This window comes from Micromys minutus (genome assembly GCF_963924665.1).
Source record: "Micromys minutus genome assembly, chromosome: 11".
Taxonomy (NCBI): Eukaryota; Metazoa; Chordata; class Mammalia; order Rodentia; family Muridae; genus Micromys; species Micromys minutus.
The window spans coordinates 19,608,677-19,626,045 of NC_137980.1; the positions used below are offsets into that span (position 1 = coordinate 19,608,677).

Consider the following 17,369-nt stretch of genomic DNA (forward strand, 5'->3'; position numbering starts at 1 on the left):
GTAAAATGAATGAGAGTCCCTTAAGAACTTCATGGAGGAATACAGACAAGATGCTGTAGAGAAAGTCAGCAGGAACTAAGACAATTTTTCTATTTGGTAAGACATGACCATCATTGGCTTTATTGTTTTGTGTATTCTGGAAACCAGCTTTCTTTGCTGAACAGAGCATTCCCAGCCTCCCTAGAGCAGTGGTTCTCAACCTTCCTAATGCTTCTAGCCATCAACACAGCTCCTCATGCCCTGGTTAGCCCTGACCATAAAATTATTTTCATTGCTACTTTGTAACTGCAATTTTGCTACTGTTTTGATTTGTGAATGTTTTTTGGAGATAGAGGTTTGCTAAGGGGGTTATGCCCCACAGCTGAAAACACTGCCCTAGATGAACAGTGTCACTGTAGATTCAGATTTGCAGACAGAGCTTGAGTCAGGTATAACATTCCTGGCCTAGACAACGGTGGCCAAAGGAACAGATATGCATTTAACACCACCTGCCAGCGTGGTTTTCTGCTTCTCAGGGGTGCTTTGCTCAAAGATAAAAACTATTCATGGTCACTTGTTAAAGACAGAAATATTCAAACTTAAATTTTTTTTTTTTACCTTGGAAGTATTCCACTGAGAAACTACTTCATTTTAATAATCATGTTCAAGGGAGACTTTAATTAACATTTGGCAGAATTAAGTTCAATCCACAGAGTTTCTAATGGCCCCATTTGACATCAGTTGCTTCAGCAATTTAATGGCGCACACATTTAAGAAATTCGACTGGAAACAAGCAATCCTTTCCATATGTTGAAATCTGAATTAACATAATAAATTAAACATAAATGACTAAGTTCTCAGCAACAATTCATTATTTTTGCATCAATAGTAAAATATAAAATACTTCCCAACTGAAAATCACACGTTTAAAAATTGATTAGGCATTTGACTCTTAAGGCCAATATTACATATTGAAATATGTCATTATGTTGAAACATTTCACATAGCAATAGTTTCAATGAATATAAAAACAACTCCTGAGCTGCGGTGGTGCACACCTTTAACTCCCAGTGCTTGGAAGGCTGGGAGGCATGTGGATCTATGTTCCAGACCAGCCTAGTCTACATAGTGAGTTCCAGGAACAACCAGGGTTACCTGGAGAGGCCCCCTCTTTAAAACAAAAGAAAACCAAACCCAACTCCTGAACATAATGTAGTGAGGACTGTGGGATATGCGCCCTAGTCCTTTTAAGGGTTTGTAACTGCTATACATTTAGACAGGAGCTGCAGCACTCTCAAGTCTGCAGAATGAGTAGTTAGAGCCTCACAGGCCCGCCCAGGGCAGGAGTGACAAGGAGCGGCTTGGGATGGAGTGACTTTAATTCAATGTCCTAAGAGAATGAGATCTGAGGACCAAGAACCACTGCAGAGATGCCACAGCTTCCAGCACTCTGCATACCTAGCATGAGTTATTGAAATGGTTCTAAGAAATCAACCTTCTCAACTAAAAGTACAGCCTCTGTTTTTGGCTAATGTTGTCACACTCAAAGCAGCACACCCTGGCTTCTCATGAGCCTCTGTATTGCAGAACTGCTTCAGCTCCCTGAGAGACCCTGGACCCCTTACTGCCGAGCATGTGTCCACACCAGAACATTCTAAATGTATCTCCTGTGCTTTAAGAAAACTTAATTTTAGTCGGGTGGTGGCACACACCTTTAATCCCTGCGCTTGGGAGGCAGAGGCAGGCAGATCTCTGAGTTCGAAGCCAGCCTGGTCACAGGGTGACTTCCAAGACAGCCAAAGCTACAGAGAAACTCTGTCTTAGGCAAAAAAGGAGGGGTGGGGTGGGGGCTAAATTCACAAAACTGAGATTATATGGCAGGACTATTACAAATCTTCCCCTAAGGCTTCCTTCAGCTTAAGATGCCCCCACCAGACACATTATTAACCTAAGTGGGCTAAGTGGGGTGACTGAAAGAAGGCGGGGGAGCAACAGCTGTGCAGTCAGTGCTGGTCAAAGCCACTGACTGTCCATCAGGAATTGATACACCTCAGAAAGCCAAGAAGAATCTCTTTATAAAAAAATATAATTTACAATGAACGTTCAAAAACAAATTTTCAAAGTAAACTGCTGCTGTTGGAATCTGACCCACAAAATGAAGAATGGAGAAAAAGAAGTGTTAAATATAGATAGGAGAATCATGATGAAGGGTTACACATAAAGACACAGTCGAAACACACACGCAGGCTGAAGGGCCTTTACGATAAAGGAGGGGCCAGCTGAAGCACGGGGAGGACCAAGGAAGGCAGCAGGCCGAGGAGCGGGAATGGGTTCAGTCAGATCTCTCTGGACAGGCAAGGCTAAAAGAAAACACTGGTGGCGGGCACAATTCAAGAGTGGCAAAACAGACTCATCACACCCCAAATGTACTTCCAGGGGTGATATTCAGTGATCTGCCACCCTTGGAAGACAGTCCCGCAAGCAGCTGATGAAAGCACTTGACTCAAGACCTTGAAGACAGCAGCAAGGGCAGCGGGAAGCTCCGGGGCACTGAGGACCGAGGATATTTTGTTGTTGCTCTTCTCACTGTTTCCCAGGTCAGGAGCAGAAAACAAAATAAACAAGGTTCTTGTCAGGACTCCACCTAGAACCTTCTCTAGAGGGCCACAAGGTCCCACAGCAACTGAGACTTTGGCTCCTTTAAGGTCAGTATTAACTCATCCGAGGTCAACAGACACTGTGACCAAGACAACTAAGATCTTCTAGCTGAAGAGGACACAAAATAAATCAAATTCGTACATGGAAAACCACATCTTGAAACAGGTAGTTAGGTCCCTATTTTAGTTAATCCAGTCTCTTCTATAAAACTTGTCAATTATCCTTTGAATGTATTGAAGCTGCTTTCTTCTACGGAATGAATAGTTAGGAGTTCTCGTCCATGTCACTGGGCTTCTTTGGTGACTCTGTCTTCTCCTCTGGGAGTTCAGCAGGCACATGCTCCAACACAGGGGTGCTGTCATTCCGTGTCATGGTAGCAAACAGCATGTCCATCATCCCCAAGGTTTCTAGGAGTTCTCTTTGGTAATCAATTTCTTTTTCTACGAGTCCTTGAAGTACTATAAACTTTTTATCAACTACTGATGACTGGCCAATCACAGGTAAATATATATCTAGAGGGAGATAGAAAATACATTAACTAGAAACATTTATCAATATTTAGAAAAAGTATATTAAAACACTTAATGCCAGTACTTTTAATAATTAATTTTTAACTTACAGGGACATAGCAATACAACTGATTAAATGTATTTTGAAAAAAAATAATTACACAAAATGAACAGCAGGAAGTCTTATTTTCATGCTAAAAATTAGGTAACTGGGTCAAATGCTTGCTTTGCAAGCAGTTGATCTGAACTTGATTCTCAGCACCCATAAAAAAAAAAGAGAAAAGAAAAATAAACTGAACACCTGTCAGACAACTGTACCCCAGCCCCAAGACCACTAGCTGAGCTCAATGGTGAACTTCAGATTGAAGAAGAGAACCGGTCTCCAAAGCACAGATGGAAAGTGACTGAGGAAGACACCGATGACCTCCCACAACCTCCTGCAAGTCTGAAACAAAGCATCAGGTGCAGGCCATAGAAGAGATGCACCACAGGAACAGGCCCGAGGGTGCAACAGCAAACAGCAGGCAGGTCCAAGTGCAGACACTGAACTTTAGATTTACAAGTGAAATGAAGGACCCTATCCTGCGTCCTCAGGAGCAGTCAGGGTGATTCCCTTCCTTGTGGCTTTAAGGAAGAGGGAAAAGGATAGCCTCAGTGAGCTGCAGTTACATAACCAGGGACTCTAGGAAAAAAAGAAAGCTGAGATTCACCCCGAAGGCAGAGGGTGGGGACTGGGCCCCCTGCAGGTCTTACTTGTTCTAGCTTGTCTTCTGTTACTAATCTCTTCTAGTCAGGGAGGCCAGAGCTTCTGCACCTCATTTCCAAGTCCCAAAGGCCTCTGCACTCTACTGGGGAACTTGGGACTCTCCTTTTCAGTGCAGCTGAGAACTGCCGGTGGGAATCCAGTGGGGAGGGGCTGCAGTGCAGACTGCCCGGCCAGAGCACCCAGGATCGCTGGCAGTGCAGATGCCCAGCACAGGTCCATTTGGCCTGACTGCCTTCTACACTCTCCGAGCCGCAGAGACTTGACAGAAGCCAACCACTCCGTGGTGCTTCCCATACCCACACTGGTTCTGGTGGAAAGTGCCGTCCAGCACTGTAACCCGTGCAGCCTGAGGACAGACACCGCATACAAAGAAGCACTGGCAGGACCTTGGCAGAGCAGCAGCCGCCCCCAGGGCACTTTACCACTGTCCCTCCACTGTTTCAGGCTCTCATCCTGAGCACTTTCTCACGTCTTGTTCCTCTTTCCTCTCACTAATTTCCCTTATTTATTGATTTTTCTTACCCTAGGCACACCCTCCATCCTTACCCTCCTGTTCTTTCTGGGGGCATAGCTTTTTCAGGTGTTTGGTTTTGCTTTATGTAAATATCGGCTGGACTTTTCAGTCTTAACGGAGGCTGCTTTCCATCCTGTGGGTAACCGGCACAGACTTCAAGCAAAGGCCTCTATACAAACGCAGCAGAGATATCCATTCTGAGAGATGTTCAATGAAGAACATAAGAAAACCAGAACAGGGCTGGAGAGATGGCTCAGTGGTTAGAGTCCTGAGTTCAAATCCCAGCAACCACATGGTGGCTCACAACCATCTGTAATGGGATCCAATGCCCTCTCCTGGTGTGTCTGAAGACAGCTACAGTGTACTTATATACACAAAACGAATAAATCTTTAAAAAAAAAAAAAAAAAAAGCAGAACAGACATCATCGTTAGAGATATTTATGGGAAAGTTTTCTTAAAGTGTAATCCTAATCCAGTCCATGCAAATCTGCCACTGTACCAATCACTGCGTTTTAATTCCACCTATACCTCTAGGTTTTCTGTTTCAGGACCTTTCTTTTTTTTTCTTTAAGGTGCTGAAGCTGAAACTCGGGGGCCTGGACATGCTGAACACCTTGTCCCCGTGCGCTGTCCAGCTCCAGTCCCTCACCTTCTGTGCGTGTCGCAATGTCTACGTCTCACAGCTACTTACCGATGATTATCTCAGCAGCATTAATCAAAACAGGAGCAAACCTCGGCTGAGACAGATTCCTGCAAAGCAAAACTTCTTTTTAGTGAATTTTATAAGCCTCAAAAAAAGGAAAAGGCAATCCCTAAAGCAAACACGTTCCACCAGAAGAGCAAACTAAAGACAAGTGTGTCTCACTGGGCAGAAACTTACCTTATCAAAAAGTTAAGGACCCGGGTAATCTCCTTCTCGTCCCGGCCTGCAAGAGCATTGGCAAGGACGCCTCTCCGATTCAGTTCCTTTATGATGGAGACTGTAACCTCAGGGGTCTTGATCACACAGTTAGGCTAGGAAAATGTTCACAGTCAGTACAGCCAAAAAGACAGACAGACAAAGACCACCATCTGCGGAAAACTGCCAAGCTCATCTTCACAATCCCAAATCATGGTCATAAGCCATCACTGTGGCTCCCTGACATGTCCATGGATCCTGGCAGGTGGTTCTGGGTTGTACAAGAAAGCAAGCTGAGCAAGTCACTGGGAGGAAGCCAGTAAGCAGCGTTCCTCCATGGTTTCTAGTTCAATTCCTGCTTCCAGTTTCCTGCCTCGACCTACTGCCCTCATTTCCAACTTCAGGACGGATTATAAACTATAATATATAAATTATAATACTTACAACATAAGTATTATATATTTATACGTAATATATACAATTAGGTATAAATTATATAGTTAAGAATAAATATATAATAATAAAATATATAAATCTATATAAGCTGTAAGTTGAAACCCATTTCGTCCCCAAGTTGCCCTAGTCATGATTTTTCACACAACAGAAAGCTGACTAAGACCGCACACATACACATTGCAAACACAATTTGAAATTAGGTGAAAAATATTTCTCACTCACCTCAAGGACTCTGTCAAGGGCCTTTGAGATCCGGAAGCTTTTCAGATCCCTGTCATACCATTCTAGGTGCTTCTTTACTGGCCGATTGATCATGATGTCATCCTGAATGAAAGAGCAGCATTAGTTAGGAAGACACACAGCATCTACACAGCATCTACACAGTTCCATTAAAGCTAAATGTTTTCATAATAAAGTGATACGTCTTAAAGTCAGGATGCTTTTGCACTGCACCACAATTAATGTTCCTATGCTGATAAGTGACATACTTGCCACATTAAAATGGTTATACTTAGGATTTTTAGCTTATACATAGCTAAGTGGCTCTATTCTGAGAAAAATTACTAAAAAAAATAAGTAGAAAGATGGACAGATAGATAAAATTTGAATAAGGCAGGCAGTATGGCTACATATAAAGAGAAGTAAAGACAAGCCAGAGAGACCGAGATCTAATCTTCACACCTCTACTGAACTCCGGGGTCAGTGACACTTTATAGCCTCTGGAACACCAGGGAGATTTACAGCTTTGTGCCATTTAGAAGATCAAATCAGATCAGACAGTGGGTGACACATATCATTGTGAAGATGAGAAAGCACTTATTACTACATGATTCAAGGTATTAAGTAAGTCATCCCTGTTCCCCATTACTTATCAATAATGCCCAGCCATCTGGAACCAATTTTGATGGCGCAAGAAGCAATGTGAATGTACGTATTAGGTGAGCCCTACTTTACAGCAAATCCCAGGAACAGGTGGAACTGACCCTTCTAAGAAATGTCACATCTTAAAAACTATTTTTAAAAACACATAATCACCCGCTGCTTCATGTAAAATTTTCCTTTAATAAAGGTTCGATACGCAGGCCTCCTTCTCTTCGGAAGAGACTCCTTCTTCGCTTCAGACTTCCGGTGTTTAACGCTCAGTATTCCATTAGTCATTCCCACTACGATTGTCTCATCTTGATGCTGATGGTAATCAGAAAAATCAATCTACTTTAACCAACACTTCGTATTCCCTTTAACCCCAAACAGCATTTACATCTTGTCTACTTCTTATTACCCACAGACCCACTCAATGCAAACACACTCCCAATAACGATCTATCCAAACTGCTATAGCAAAATCACACTTTCCTCTCAGGGTACCACTGCCAATGAAGTGTGTGATAAGAACCTTGATGCTGGCTGAGCGTGCTAATAAGATGCTGATGCCATCTTAATAAGATTCAAAGTAATTTTCATATTCTCTGAATACAAATAGGACCCTCTAATGGCACGGCTTTCGTAAGCTGGCCCCACAATGTCTCCTCTTTCCGTTTCTTTATAACATAACAAACATCCTCCAGCCCAAATGTGCTTCTTGGTGCAAGCTGACAGTGAAGACTCAGGAAGCACAGTGGTGGCTCTGCAGCTCCGCCCCCTCTGAAGCCAGCCTGCCCTTCTCGGGTGCTGCACTTGTGGAAGGAAGAGCTGCTGCTGCCATTACAGCGGTCAGCACCACCACGTACACCACTCCATTTCCAAGAAATGACACGCACGCCCAGCGGCCATCTTGACTCAAACAAGCTAATGAGCTTATCTAAAGGTAAGACCCCAAAGATTCCATTTTACTTTGACTTCCTAGGCAAGGCTTGTAACAACTTAAAAAGAACATAAATCACTCACAGAAAGTGCCAGACTCAAGATTGAAGCGGCGTAGTCAAAGCTGTGGACGACTTTGTAGGAAGTGGTGCTGTAGACTTTAACTTTCCTGTGGAAAAGAAAGCTCGGAAGTCACCTCAGAAATGCATGTAAAATACAAAGTCTCTCTTTATAGTTAGCAAACTAATTGATTAAATTTTACACTATAAATAGAAAACACTGACATGATATTAATTACAAAGTACTTCATCACCAAGCTTCCTGAAAAACTGTTTTGAGTACTAACCAGGTTTGAATAAAGACTACACATTTATAAACCTAAAAGCAGTAACCCCATGTCACCTGAAGATAAGAGATCAGTGAGCAAATGCAGTGAGCCCAAAGCAGGGTCCCCAACACAGCCCTCCACCTGGTACAGAGGCAGCATCCTGGCCTCCATCCCCTGCGTGGCAATAGCATTGCAAGTCTTTTCTTAAAAGCAGGAAAGAAAGGAATGGCAACCTAGACACGATTTACCAATTAAAAGAAAGTCCTACAACCCTGTGGACACCAGCTACATGTGGCTACTGAACCCTTGATATGCAGCTAAAGAAAATGGGTACATCTAACTAAAAACTATAGAAACTTTTATAAAATATTATATTACAGCATACATTTTAGAAACAATATTCTAGTATCTTACTAAGTAGTCTGATTACATGTTGAACAATCCACATATATAAATTTTACTTTTATGTTAAATAATGGAATACATAAAATATGTTACTGAAAGCAACTTTTAGGTTTTAACCTCTTTTAATGTGGCTACTAAAGCATTTACAATTACTCGTGCAGCCCATGCTGTGAACGTATTTGACAACACAGTTGTAGAACTTCAAAAGTGTAAGTGCTCTGGCCACTGAGCTGTGGCCTCAGCACTCTAAACACACACTTAAACCACAGACTTGCACTATTTAATGCAAGAAATATTCATGTGAGCTATTAATATTTTTACTTTGTTTTTGTTTTTGACACAGGGTCTAAAATGCTACCTGTCCAGTGAGCCGGAGAGTAGCCTCTGTCCAGAGCTGCTCAGACACAAACATGTCACAGTCTTGTGATGATTTTTCAAAGATACAAGCAGCTGTCCTCCTTTTAACATGTCCCAGACTTTAACATAACGGCCTCCTGTGGAGAGAAATAACCCATAGTTTGATATTTTGCCTATATTCTCGGAACGATGAGGAGCTCAGAAGCACTTCTCTCTGGAGCTCCCTAGGCGGGGCACTAACCCGACCCACAGACATGTTACCATGACTAAATCACTGCTTATTTTAAGCACAGCAAAACAAATAGGAAACTGACTTTTTTTTTTTTTTCTAAAGAATATAACAAATTCACTGAAAGAAATGCTGAGCCTACAGGATAACCATCCTGCAGGTAAAGGCTTCCCACCAAGCCAGGAGACCTGAGTCTGATCCTTGAGATCCACATGGTAGGAGACAACTAACTTCTGAAAGTTGCCCTTTGAACTCCACCAAGTACCCATTTAAAAAAAAACAAAACAAACAAAAAAAAAAACAGATTAATAAAAATAAACTTGAGGAATACTGTAAAGCTATGGAAATAATGTAGATACTGTTCCCAAAAAAATTTATAAACCCCCACAAAGCAAAAAGACTTTTCAGTAATTTACTCTTAGAATCCGAAAGATCCTTACTAGGTAATTTAGTATTTAGTCCTATGATTCAAAGAAAATATTCTTAGGAGCTGGAGAGATGGCTCCGCAGTTAAGAGCAATGGCTGTTCTTGCACAGGACCTGGGTTCAGTTCCCAGCATTCATAGGGTAGCTAACAGACATCCATAAATCCAGTTCCAGTGACTCTGACGCCCTCTTCTGACCTATGAGGGAACTGCATGATGTGGTACACAGACAAAAATGCCGGCAGACCACCTATGCACATAAAATAAATTGTAAATGTTTTAAGAAAACACCAAGTGGAAGTGGAATGGGAAAGACAGAAAAAGGTTTGCATGGGGAGAAGGGGTTCTCTTCTGCCCAGTTTGAGGCCCCCAGGGGTGACACTTGGCTCACAATGTCCACCTTCCCGTTCGAATGTGGCACTTCTGAGAAGGATCAATTTGCAGCTACTCATCTAATACAAGTCCTCCTTCTCAGAGCACAGAGGTGTTAAGGGGCTACCCATGGACACACAACTAGCTGGTGAGAGAGGAGAGCAGCTTACAGCTCTCATCCCCATTCAATGTGGTTTCATTTCCACTTCTTAAAACAGGAAAAAGAGCCATGTCTGACAATGATATAAAAAATATTTAAGTCAAACAGGTACCAGAAAATGTATAAAAGATTTTTTTAGAAAAGAAGAAATGTAAAGCTATATGGTGCCAGGTGAATACATTTTTCTAATATCAACAGTTTTGCTTTAGTGACAAATGAAAAATTATGAGATTCATTTTAGTAAACACAGCCAAACCCCTCTTAACTCCAGTTGATGGAAGAGTCTATTTAATTCTACATGATACCCTCTCCAGCAGACGTGCTGTTTACTGGACAGGAACTTGTCAGACACACAGGAAAGGACACCAGCATGACTCCACACCTGGGGAAAGGCTGTCAAAGCTACTATCGCTGGAGTAACAGAAGTACGCTTCTGGGGTCAGACAGGACACTGGCCTAATCCACCAAGTCCTCACACTCCAGGACTTCAGGCCTGCCACTCAGTGTTGCCTTGGACAAACTAGTGGACGTTTCATTTATTTACTTAAGTATAAAACAGAACACTGACCACATGGGAGGACTGTCTAAGGCATTAGAGATGACATGTGAACAAGAGCACAGGGTCAGTGTCAGTCAGACACAGTGAGTGACAACTACTGGCCCAACCCACCTACCAACAGAGCAACACCTTATATATGTAACTCAGGTGAACACCAATAATTTACAAACAGCAACCGATAAAGAAAAATCTAATCTATTTGAGACCAATAGTGAAAAGCTATTGAAAAGCAGTACCTGCAGACACCAGAAGACCTCCAGAGGGGAAAAGGAGGACACTCTCCACAGGCTGCCCATGCTCAACACAGAGGACATTTTTATTTGTCCGGGCATCGAACATCTTCACAGTATGATCATAAGATCCTGAAATGCCAATGTTTGTATTATGTAAATTTTGTTCTTTAAAACAGTAAAGAGTTGTCTATCCACACATTAAAATTAAAAGAGCAAAAACACTGCATGAGATTTTTACCTTCTGCTACTACTGGTTCTGCAGCACTGTATAATACTACCCAGAACCGGCTCCTGTCACCATGACAACACCTGAGAATCTACACAGGCACCTACACACACTGAGCTCAGAGTGCTACGGCCGCTTCAGCTGGCTCTCTGATAACCAGGGTACCATGAGCCCACTGCAACCTGACATCTACAATACTTTCAAGACACCCTGAAGCTATTCCCAAACACATTTAGAGGACAACCCAACCCATTATCAAGAGAAGAAAAAGAAAATTAAAAATAGCAGGCTTTATTCAAAGACTTATTATTTATGAGGCTAAGAATACATACGTTCTAGGCTAGTTCTCATACACACTAGGCTAGTGCTCTACTACTAATGTACACCCACAGCTCTATTGACAAACATTAAACTCCTCTACCCCAAGAGAATCTATAGCAATGAAGTTGAAATAGATCACCAACCTGTTACAAAAAGGTCTGGGTTCAGTTTGCTAGCACAGCCACACCTCACATAATCAGAATGTTCTTTGAACGTCAGAATTTCTTTGGAGTTTGGAATGTCCCATAATTTAACAGTATAGTCATCTGCTCCAGAGACCACATGATATTTGTCAGCTGTAAAATCTACTGTATGAACTGCTCTGAAAGATCAAAAGTCAACAAATTACAAACCAAGGGGGAAACTATTGTTGACATCTTCTAACGTAAAATGTTCCTTCACAGATTTTTTTTAAAAAAAGATCTCTGAGTTCAGGCCAGCCAGATGACGCTCTGGGTAAAGCGAGTTTCATCTCCGGGTCCTCAATGGTGAAAGGAGAGAACCAAGTCCTGAATGCTGTTCTCTAGTCTCCGCATGCATGCCATGGCAGGTACACACCCAAATACTCACATCCAAGAAGTAAATATTCAACTCCAGAAAACAGAAAGTATCTATGCAAGCAAAAGTAAGAGAAATGGTTTTCCATTTCCTTTAAAGAAGTGTTTGTCCTTAAGGCAAACTCTGAAATGTAGTCCTATGTTACTATTAATATTAGCTAGAATATTAAGTAACATCCTCACATTTTAGTTTCTAAAATGCTACTAATTGATGAAATTAACTTCTAAATGTTGTAACAAAGGTAATTTCTAAAGTTTTTATTACTTCTTTTATGTGCATATGTGTCTGTGTACTATGTATGTGCATGTCTGATGCCCTCATGCTGGGCTTACAGATGGCTGTGAGCATCGTGTAAGTACTGGGAGCTGCACCTTTTGCACTTAACCACTGAGCCATCTCGCCAGCTCTGCAAAGGTACTTTTGAAAGGTATAAAGAGCTCTTTCTGAAGACTTGAGAAAGATTTTCAATACAGTAGAATCTCATTTAAAAAGTTTCTGTTTTGAAGGTTTCGATGATGGGTACAAATGTCCTGACAGTTTGCGATAAAAATATAAAACAAAAACCAAACAAAACGAACAAAAACCAAACACTTTGATATTTTAAATTAGTAGCAGTTTCAGCAATGACTTTAGTAACTCTGAAACTTAAGTTAGAACACTGAATTATCCAGGGGAAAATACTGCAAATCAAAACACACAATTTTAGAAGTCACAAGCTCTATGAACTAGATGGTAGAACAACAAAAAATAAAAAAAGTACATACAGACAGAATCTTCACACAACTAATATGTATTTATAAAAAGCATGCAGACAGAGCTCTCAACAGAAAAACCACAAATCAAAAAAAAAAAAAAAACAAAAAAAAAAACAATGGTCTTACTTTGTGTGACCTTCAAACTGCCTGAGAGGAGCCCTCCCACTTATATCAAAAAGTTGAACTCCACCATCCTCACTGCCAGCGACAAGCAATTGGCCGTCCTGTCGAAACGTAGCACAGTATGCAGTGTCCTTAAAGCGCGAAAAGGTTTTGACAGGTTCTTGGGAGTACCGGCCATAAATGTGAATCTGTAAGACAAAAACCAGGATTTCACTAGATGGCTCAGCATAAAATCCTGTAATAAATAAGACCAAAGATGTTAACCTTTGTACTTACTCTTGAAGAAGCTGTGACCGCATAGTTATATGGAGGCTGAGGAGAAAAGTCTACTTTCGACACTGCACCAAATTCCTTAATCTGAACAGGGGTCTTAATGAAAAACAAGAGAGTATTGGCAGTTAAAAGGCAAGTCATTTTTAAACATCATGCCATTTCCTACATAGAGAGCAGTTCCTTTAGCCCTTAGTAATAGTTAGTAGGTTGTAATTACATAGAAATATGTGGGAAAAGAGAAAGAGGAAAGCAAAAAACAGTCCGATGCTCACACCCTAGACTATCTCTATTGGCAATACAGAAAGTGCGGTTAGAAAGCCAATAATTCTTCAGCTGCTGACTTTACTCTGAATCCAAAGAAGAAAAGAAGCTAAGCCTATACCAGCATTATTAACTATGATACTAAGTTAATAAAGGGTGACCAGAGCACATATAACATTTTTACAGTGATAGCTACATATAAGAAATACATTTACCATCCATTTTTATAAAGATACATTATAGCTTAACTGAACCAATTCACATCTAATGGACATATTTTTCAAAAATTCCAGTATTACATTGAATACGTCAATAAACACTTCTATATGTCTCAGCAAATTCTTGAAAGGATATTTTGTTTCAAGCTATGAGTACAAAGCCAAAAGCAATGATTTTGACAGTTATTTCCCTCCCTCAATTTTGTTTTCCTTTATACTAGTACAACAGAAAAAAAAAAAAGCATCTAAACCGTTATTTTATTTGGTTTTATGTTATGCTCTTTGTTAAAATCTTATGTGTGTATCTGTCTAAATGTGCACAGGTATGAAATGCCTGCTGAAGCCAAAAAGGGGTACAGGATCCTCTGGAACTAAAGTTAAAGGCAATTGTAAGCTGCCCAATTGGATGTTGCAAACTGAACCTAGGCCCTCTGCAAGAGCACCAAGTGGCTTAATTTCATGTAGTTGAGAGTACCCTCAAACTCCCGGGGAACCAAGGATGACCCTGAACCTATCATCCTGCCTCTACCTCCCAAGTGTGGGGGTTACGGGCATACACCACCAGATAGGTTTGTGCAAGGCCGGAGACTGAACTCAGGCCTCATGCATACCAGAAAAGCACTCCACCAACTGAGCTGCATCTGTTTTCATTGGTGAGTAAAACTCAGTCTCTTTTTATATTTTTACTGTCCAGTTAAATAGCATTTTCCACAAACTTCCTAATCCCATTTTTTTTCTATTTTCTAGGGGAAATATATATATAATTTGTTGTAAGCATTATTAGAAGGTACAGAAAAGCTAATTTCAGAGTAAGAAAGGCAAGAAAGTCCCCTTGCATATAAGATTCAAGTTTTACAGTTTCATATGCCATCACACACATGTTCTGTGTTAAGCATCTACATGGTCAAAATAATTAAGTGGTATGAATTTGACATGAAACACTACAAAAAATTAGATAACAAATTATCTACCCAAACTCTTGGTTTTAATTAGCAGTTCTGGCAGCATCAGCTGGAGACACTGACATAAATGGATAAGAATGTTCCAGATTCCTTCCTGCCTCATTTCCTCTCACACGTTACCTTGTAGTTGTTCCAGTACAGAGTGTCTTGGGTGATTTTCTCACCAAGTACAGGATATGTTTGAATCGCTACAGGTTTATAACCAGCCATGGTTTCATCTAAGTGCACTGCTGTCCAAGGGTCAGTATTCTGAAACTAATTTCAGAATAACTGCAGTGATTCTGCCTTGGGTCTGAAAAAAAAAGAACAAATTTTAAAGCACATATTGTTTATAAACTTTCCTATGCAAGTATAATTTTTGTTCCACTTTCTTTCGAAAGGCTATCTGGAACCTTATAGACTAATGAACAATAAACCATTTCATTGAAATCATGAAAGAGACATGTGAAACATGAAGAAAATTCTGGGGTACCATATTACACCATCTATAAATACAGGCTGTATGTGTATATCCTGAAACCTCCCAGACCAGGCTACAATGCTGGAGAATAAATATGACTCAGCCTTCCAGTAGTTGAACCAGAGAAGCATTGGAGGGCTAGAACATTCACTTTCTTGTCAAAGGAAACAATACGGAACTAGAAATACAACATTATCTCTACAGACTTGACTTCCTAAAAGACAAAAGATGCCAAGAAGAAAGGTATTATTTTAGTGTAGAACTTTAAGATGAAATTAGAGATAGTGTGCTGGCTCAAGACATAAAATTAAATGTAAAAGGTTCAAACTGTAGGAAAGAAAACTGAAATAGAGGAAACTTAAAAGTGACAGAGTAAGGGGTGGGGGAAAAGAATCTAAGTTCTTAACATGAGAAGCATTCAACTGAAGCAGTCAAGATTATCAGATGGACGATCCCAGGAATGATACTCTCCATCTTTTCTGAAAAGCCTGTGAAGACAACATCTGCAGCACCAAAGTGATCACCATGACTTATTCTAATTGCTGTTTTGATGAAGCAAAGCAAACTAAGGTTCAAGGGAGAAGCCTTGCTATTCATTTCCACCTACAACATACGAGATAGTATTCAAAGCACTGGTGGGAATACCAGGGCAATAAACAGACATGATCTACACCTTCAAATGAGTGTGTCTACTAGGAATCTACTCAGCTTTCCTCCTCATCCCTAAAACTTGAAGAAGTATCAAGATTTCACCTCAAATATTCTTTTGTGTGCACATGTGTATTTGAAGGCAGGAGCCAGAGATTCTCTATGGTGCTGTATCTTAGCTTCTAAGATAAGGCCTCTCATTGAACATGAAACTCTCCAACTGACAATACTGCTTAACTAGCCCAGCTGACTAGCAACCCATAGGCACACTCGTCCAAGCTCTCCTTTTACCTGGGTGCTGTGGATTTTAACCCCTCCCCCCAACGCGCAATCAGCTAAGACACTTCTCCATCGCTTAATCTCTCAAATCTTTTTAAACTTTAAGTCCACTTAACCCTAATTCAATTGCACTAACGTGTGTCTTTTTTAACTACTGAAAGAAAACCTAAACCATGTGGAAGTCTCCTAGATGCACCCAGAAAATAAAGTCCTAGCTCCCTAGCATATAAGGTTCCCTTCACGCTGGCCCTTTATGCTTTGCCTCTTAATATTACCATTTATTTTATAGTTCACTAAACACATCACACTCATTTTTGCTTCAACATACCAGGAATGCTCTTTCTCTATGTACTTCCTATTTAAGGTCACCACAGAAATCCCTCTGTCCCTCAGAAATCCCTCTCTGCCTTCCAACGTGTGTTCCCAAACACTTTCCATCAAGGGCCCGAGAGTAAATATTTTAGGTTTGGCCAACCAATGGACAAAACAGAAGATACTCTATAGTTAATGACATAGCAAAAAAAGAGAAAAAATCAGTTTTTACACTAGGGTTCCCCAATAATCACAAACACTGTTGCTGCTGCTGCTTTTTTGTTGAAAGAAAACAGGATTCTTTGAGGTTAAGGGCTATTTCATTTAGTTCCAAGTCAAATCACTGTACATAAGACAGTATGTTTATCTGCAAAAACCATTCTTAGCTCACTAGATAACAAAAACGGGCACCAGAATAGATTTGTCCTATGAAGAATATCTCTTAAGTCTGTTTGTCAAGAAATGAAAGCTTTTCGGGGAAAGGGCGAAATAGCGGTAGCTTGCTAAGTTACAGGAATACACATTGGCGTGCGAGGGAACAGTGCAAACAGCGAGATGCCATGAATACAAATAGAAGGAAAACTCATCGGACCAAGTCAGGACCTACGAAACTGGGATTCACTGAATAACCAGTATTACGACAACACGAGGTGTGATCAAATAAACCCTGTAATCAGAGTACTAAGAACATGGAAGAGGAAGATGTTTTAATTCTACCTGGAAATAATGTCATTTCAGCGGGGTCTCTAAGGATAACGTGACACGATGGGCACAAAAGGAGTAGAGCGTAGTGCGGAAGAGACAATACTCGGCCATTCTCAAATCACTAAAACAGAATTCTGTCCTTGGCCTTGGAGAAGAGCTGATTGCTCCAGGGACTGACAGCGGCGGCTAGGTGAGCGACTACAGAGAAGAAAAGCCCGGGTCAAAATTAAATTGCGACGGGAGGTTAAGTCCATTGATCTCCTGAGACGCCTGGGAAGCCCCAGAGCAGAATGTCCAGCGTGTCAAAGATAACCGTGAGGCCTGAGCCGCCATCGGGAGCCGCCATCGCCTACCTCCGGGGGGATTACCGAGGGTCCGCTGAGGCACCCCGATCCCCAGGACGACTCCCAAGACTTCGCCAGCTCGCTACAGCAGACCACTCTGAAGCACTCGCTCAAACTCACGCGGACACTCCAGGAGACGGAAACGCAGGGGCGCAGAAGCGAGTCGCAGGAAGATGACGCAACGGCGCACGCGCAGAAGCTGTATGGCCTCAAGAACTACAAGAAAGCGTCCCGGTAGGGGGAACAGTGGGGCGGAGCCCCAGCCGTTCTCTAGTG

At 41.3% G+C, this 17,369-nt stretch overlaps 1 protein-coding gene across 1 annotated transcript; it reads right to left on the reverse strand.

Annotated features, from left to right (window-relative positions):
- Window positions 1-361: 361 nt before the first annotated feature.
- On the reverse strand, window positions 362-17,229 carry UTP15 (UTP15 small subunit processome component). The gene is made up of 13 exons (XM_080925340.1): window positions 17,103-17,229; window positions 14,466-14,637; window positions 12,908-13,000; window positions 12,635-12,819; window positions 11,339-11,517; window positions 10,652-10,777; window positions 8,672-8,807; window positions 7,665-7,749; window positions 6,817-6,966; window positions 6,004-6,105; window positions 5,308-5,441; window positions 5,119-5,177; window positions 362-3,149 (listed from the first exon to the last, which is right to left on the reverse strand). Exons 2-13 carry the CDS (start codon window positions 14,553-14,555, stop codon window positions 2,902-2,904), a joined length of 1,587 nt encoding a protein of 528 aa, XP_080781466.1. The 5' UTR covers window positions 14,556-14,637; window positions 17,103-17,229; the 3' UTR covers window positions 362-2,901.
- Between the last annotated feature and the right edge of the window lie 140 nt (window positions 17,230-17,369).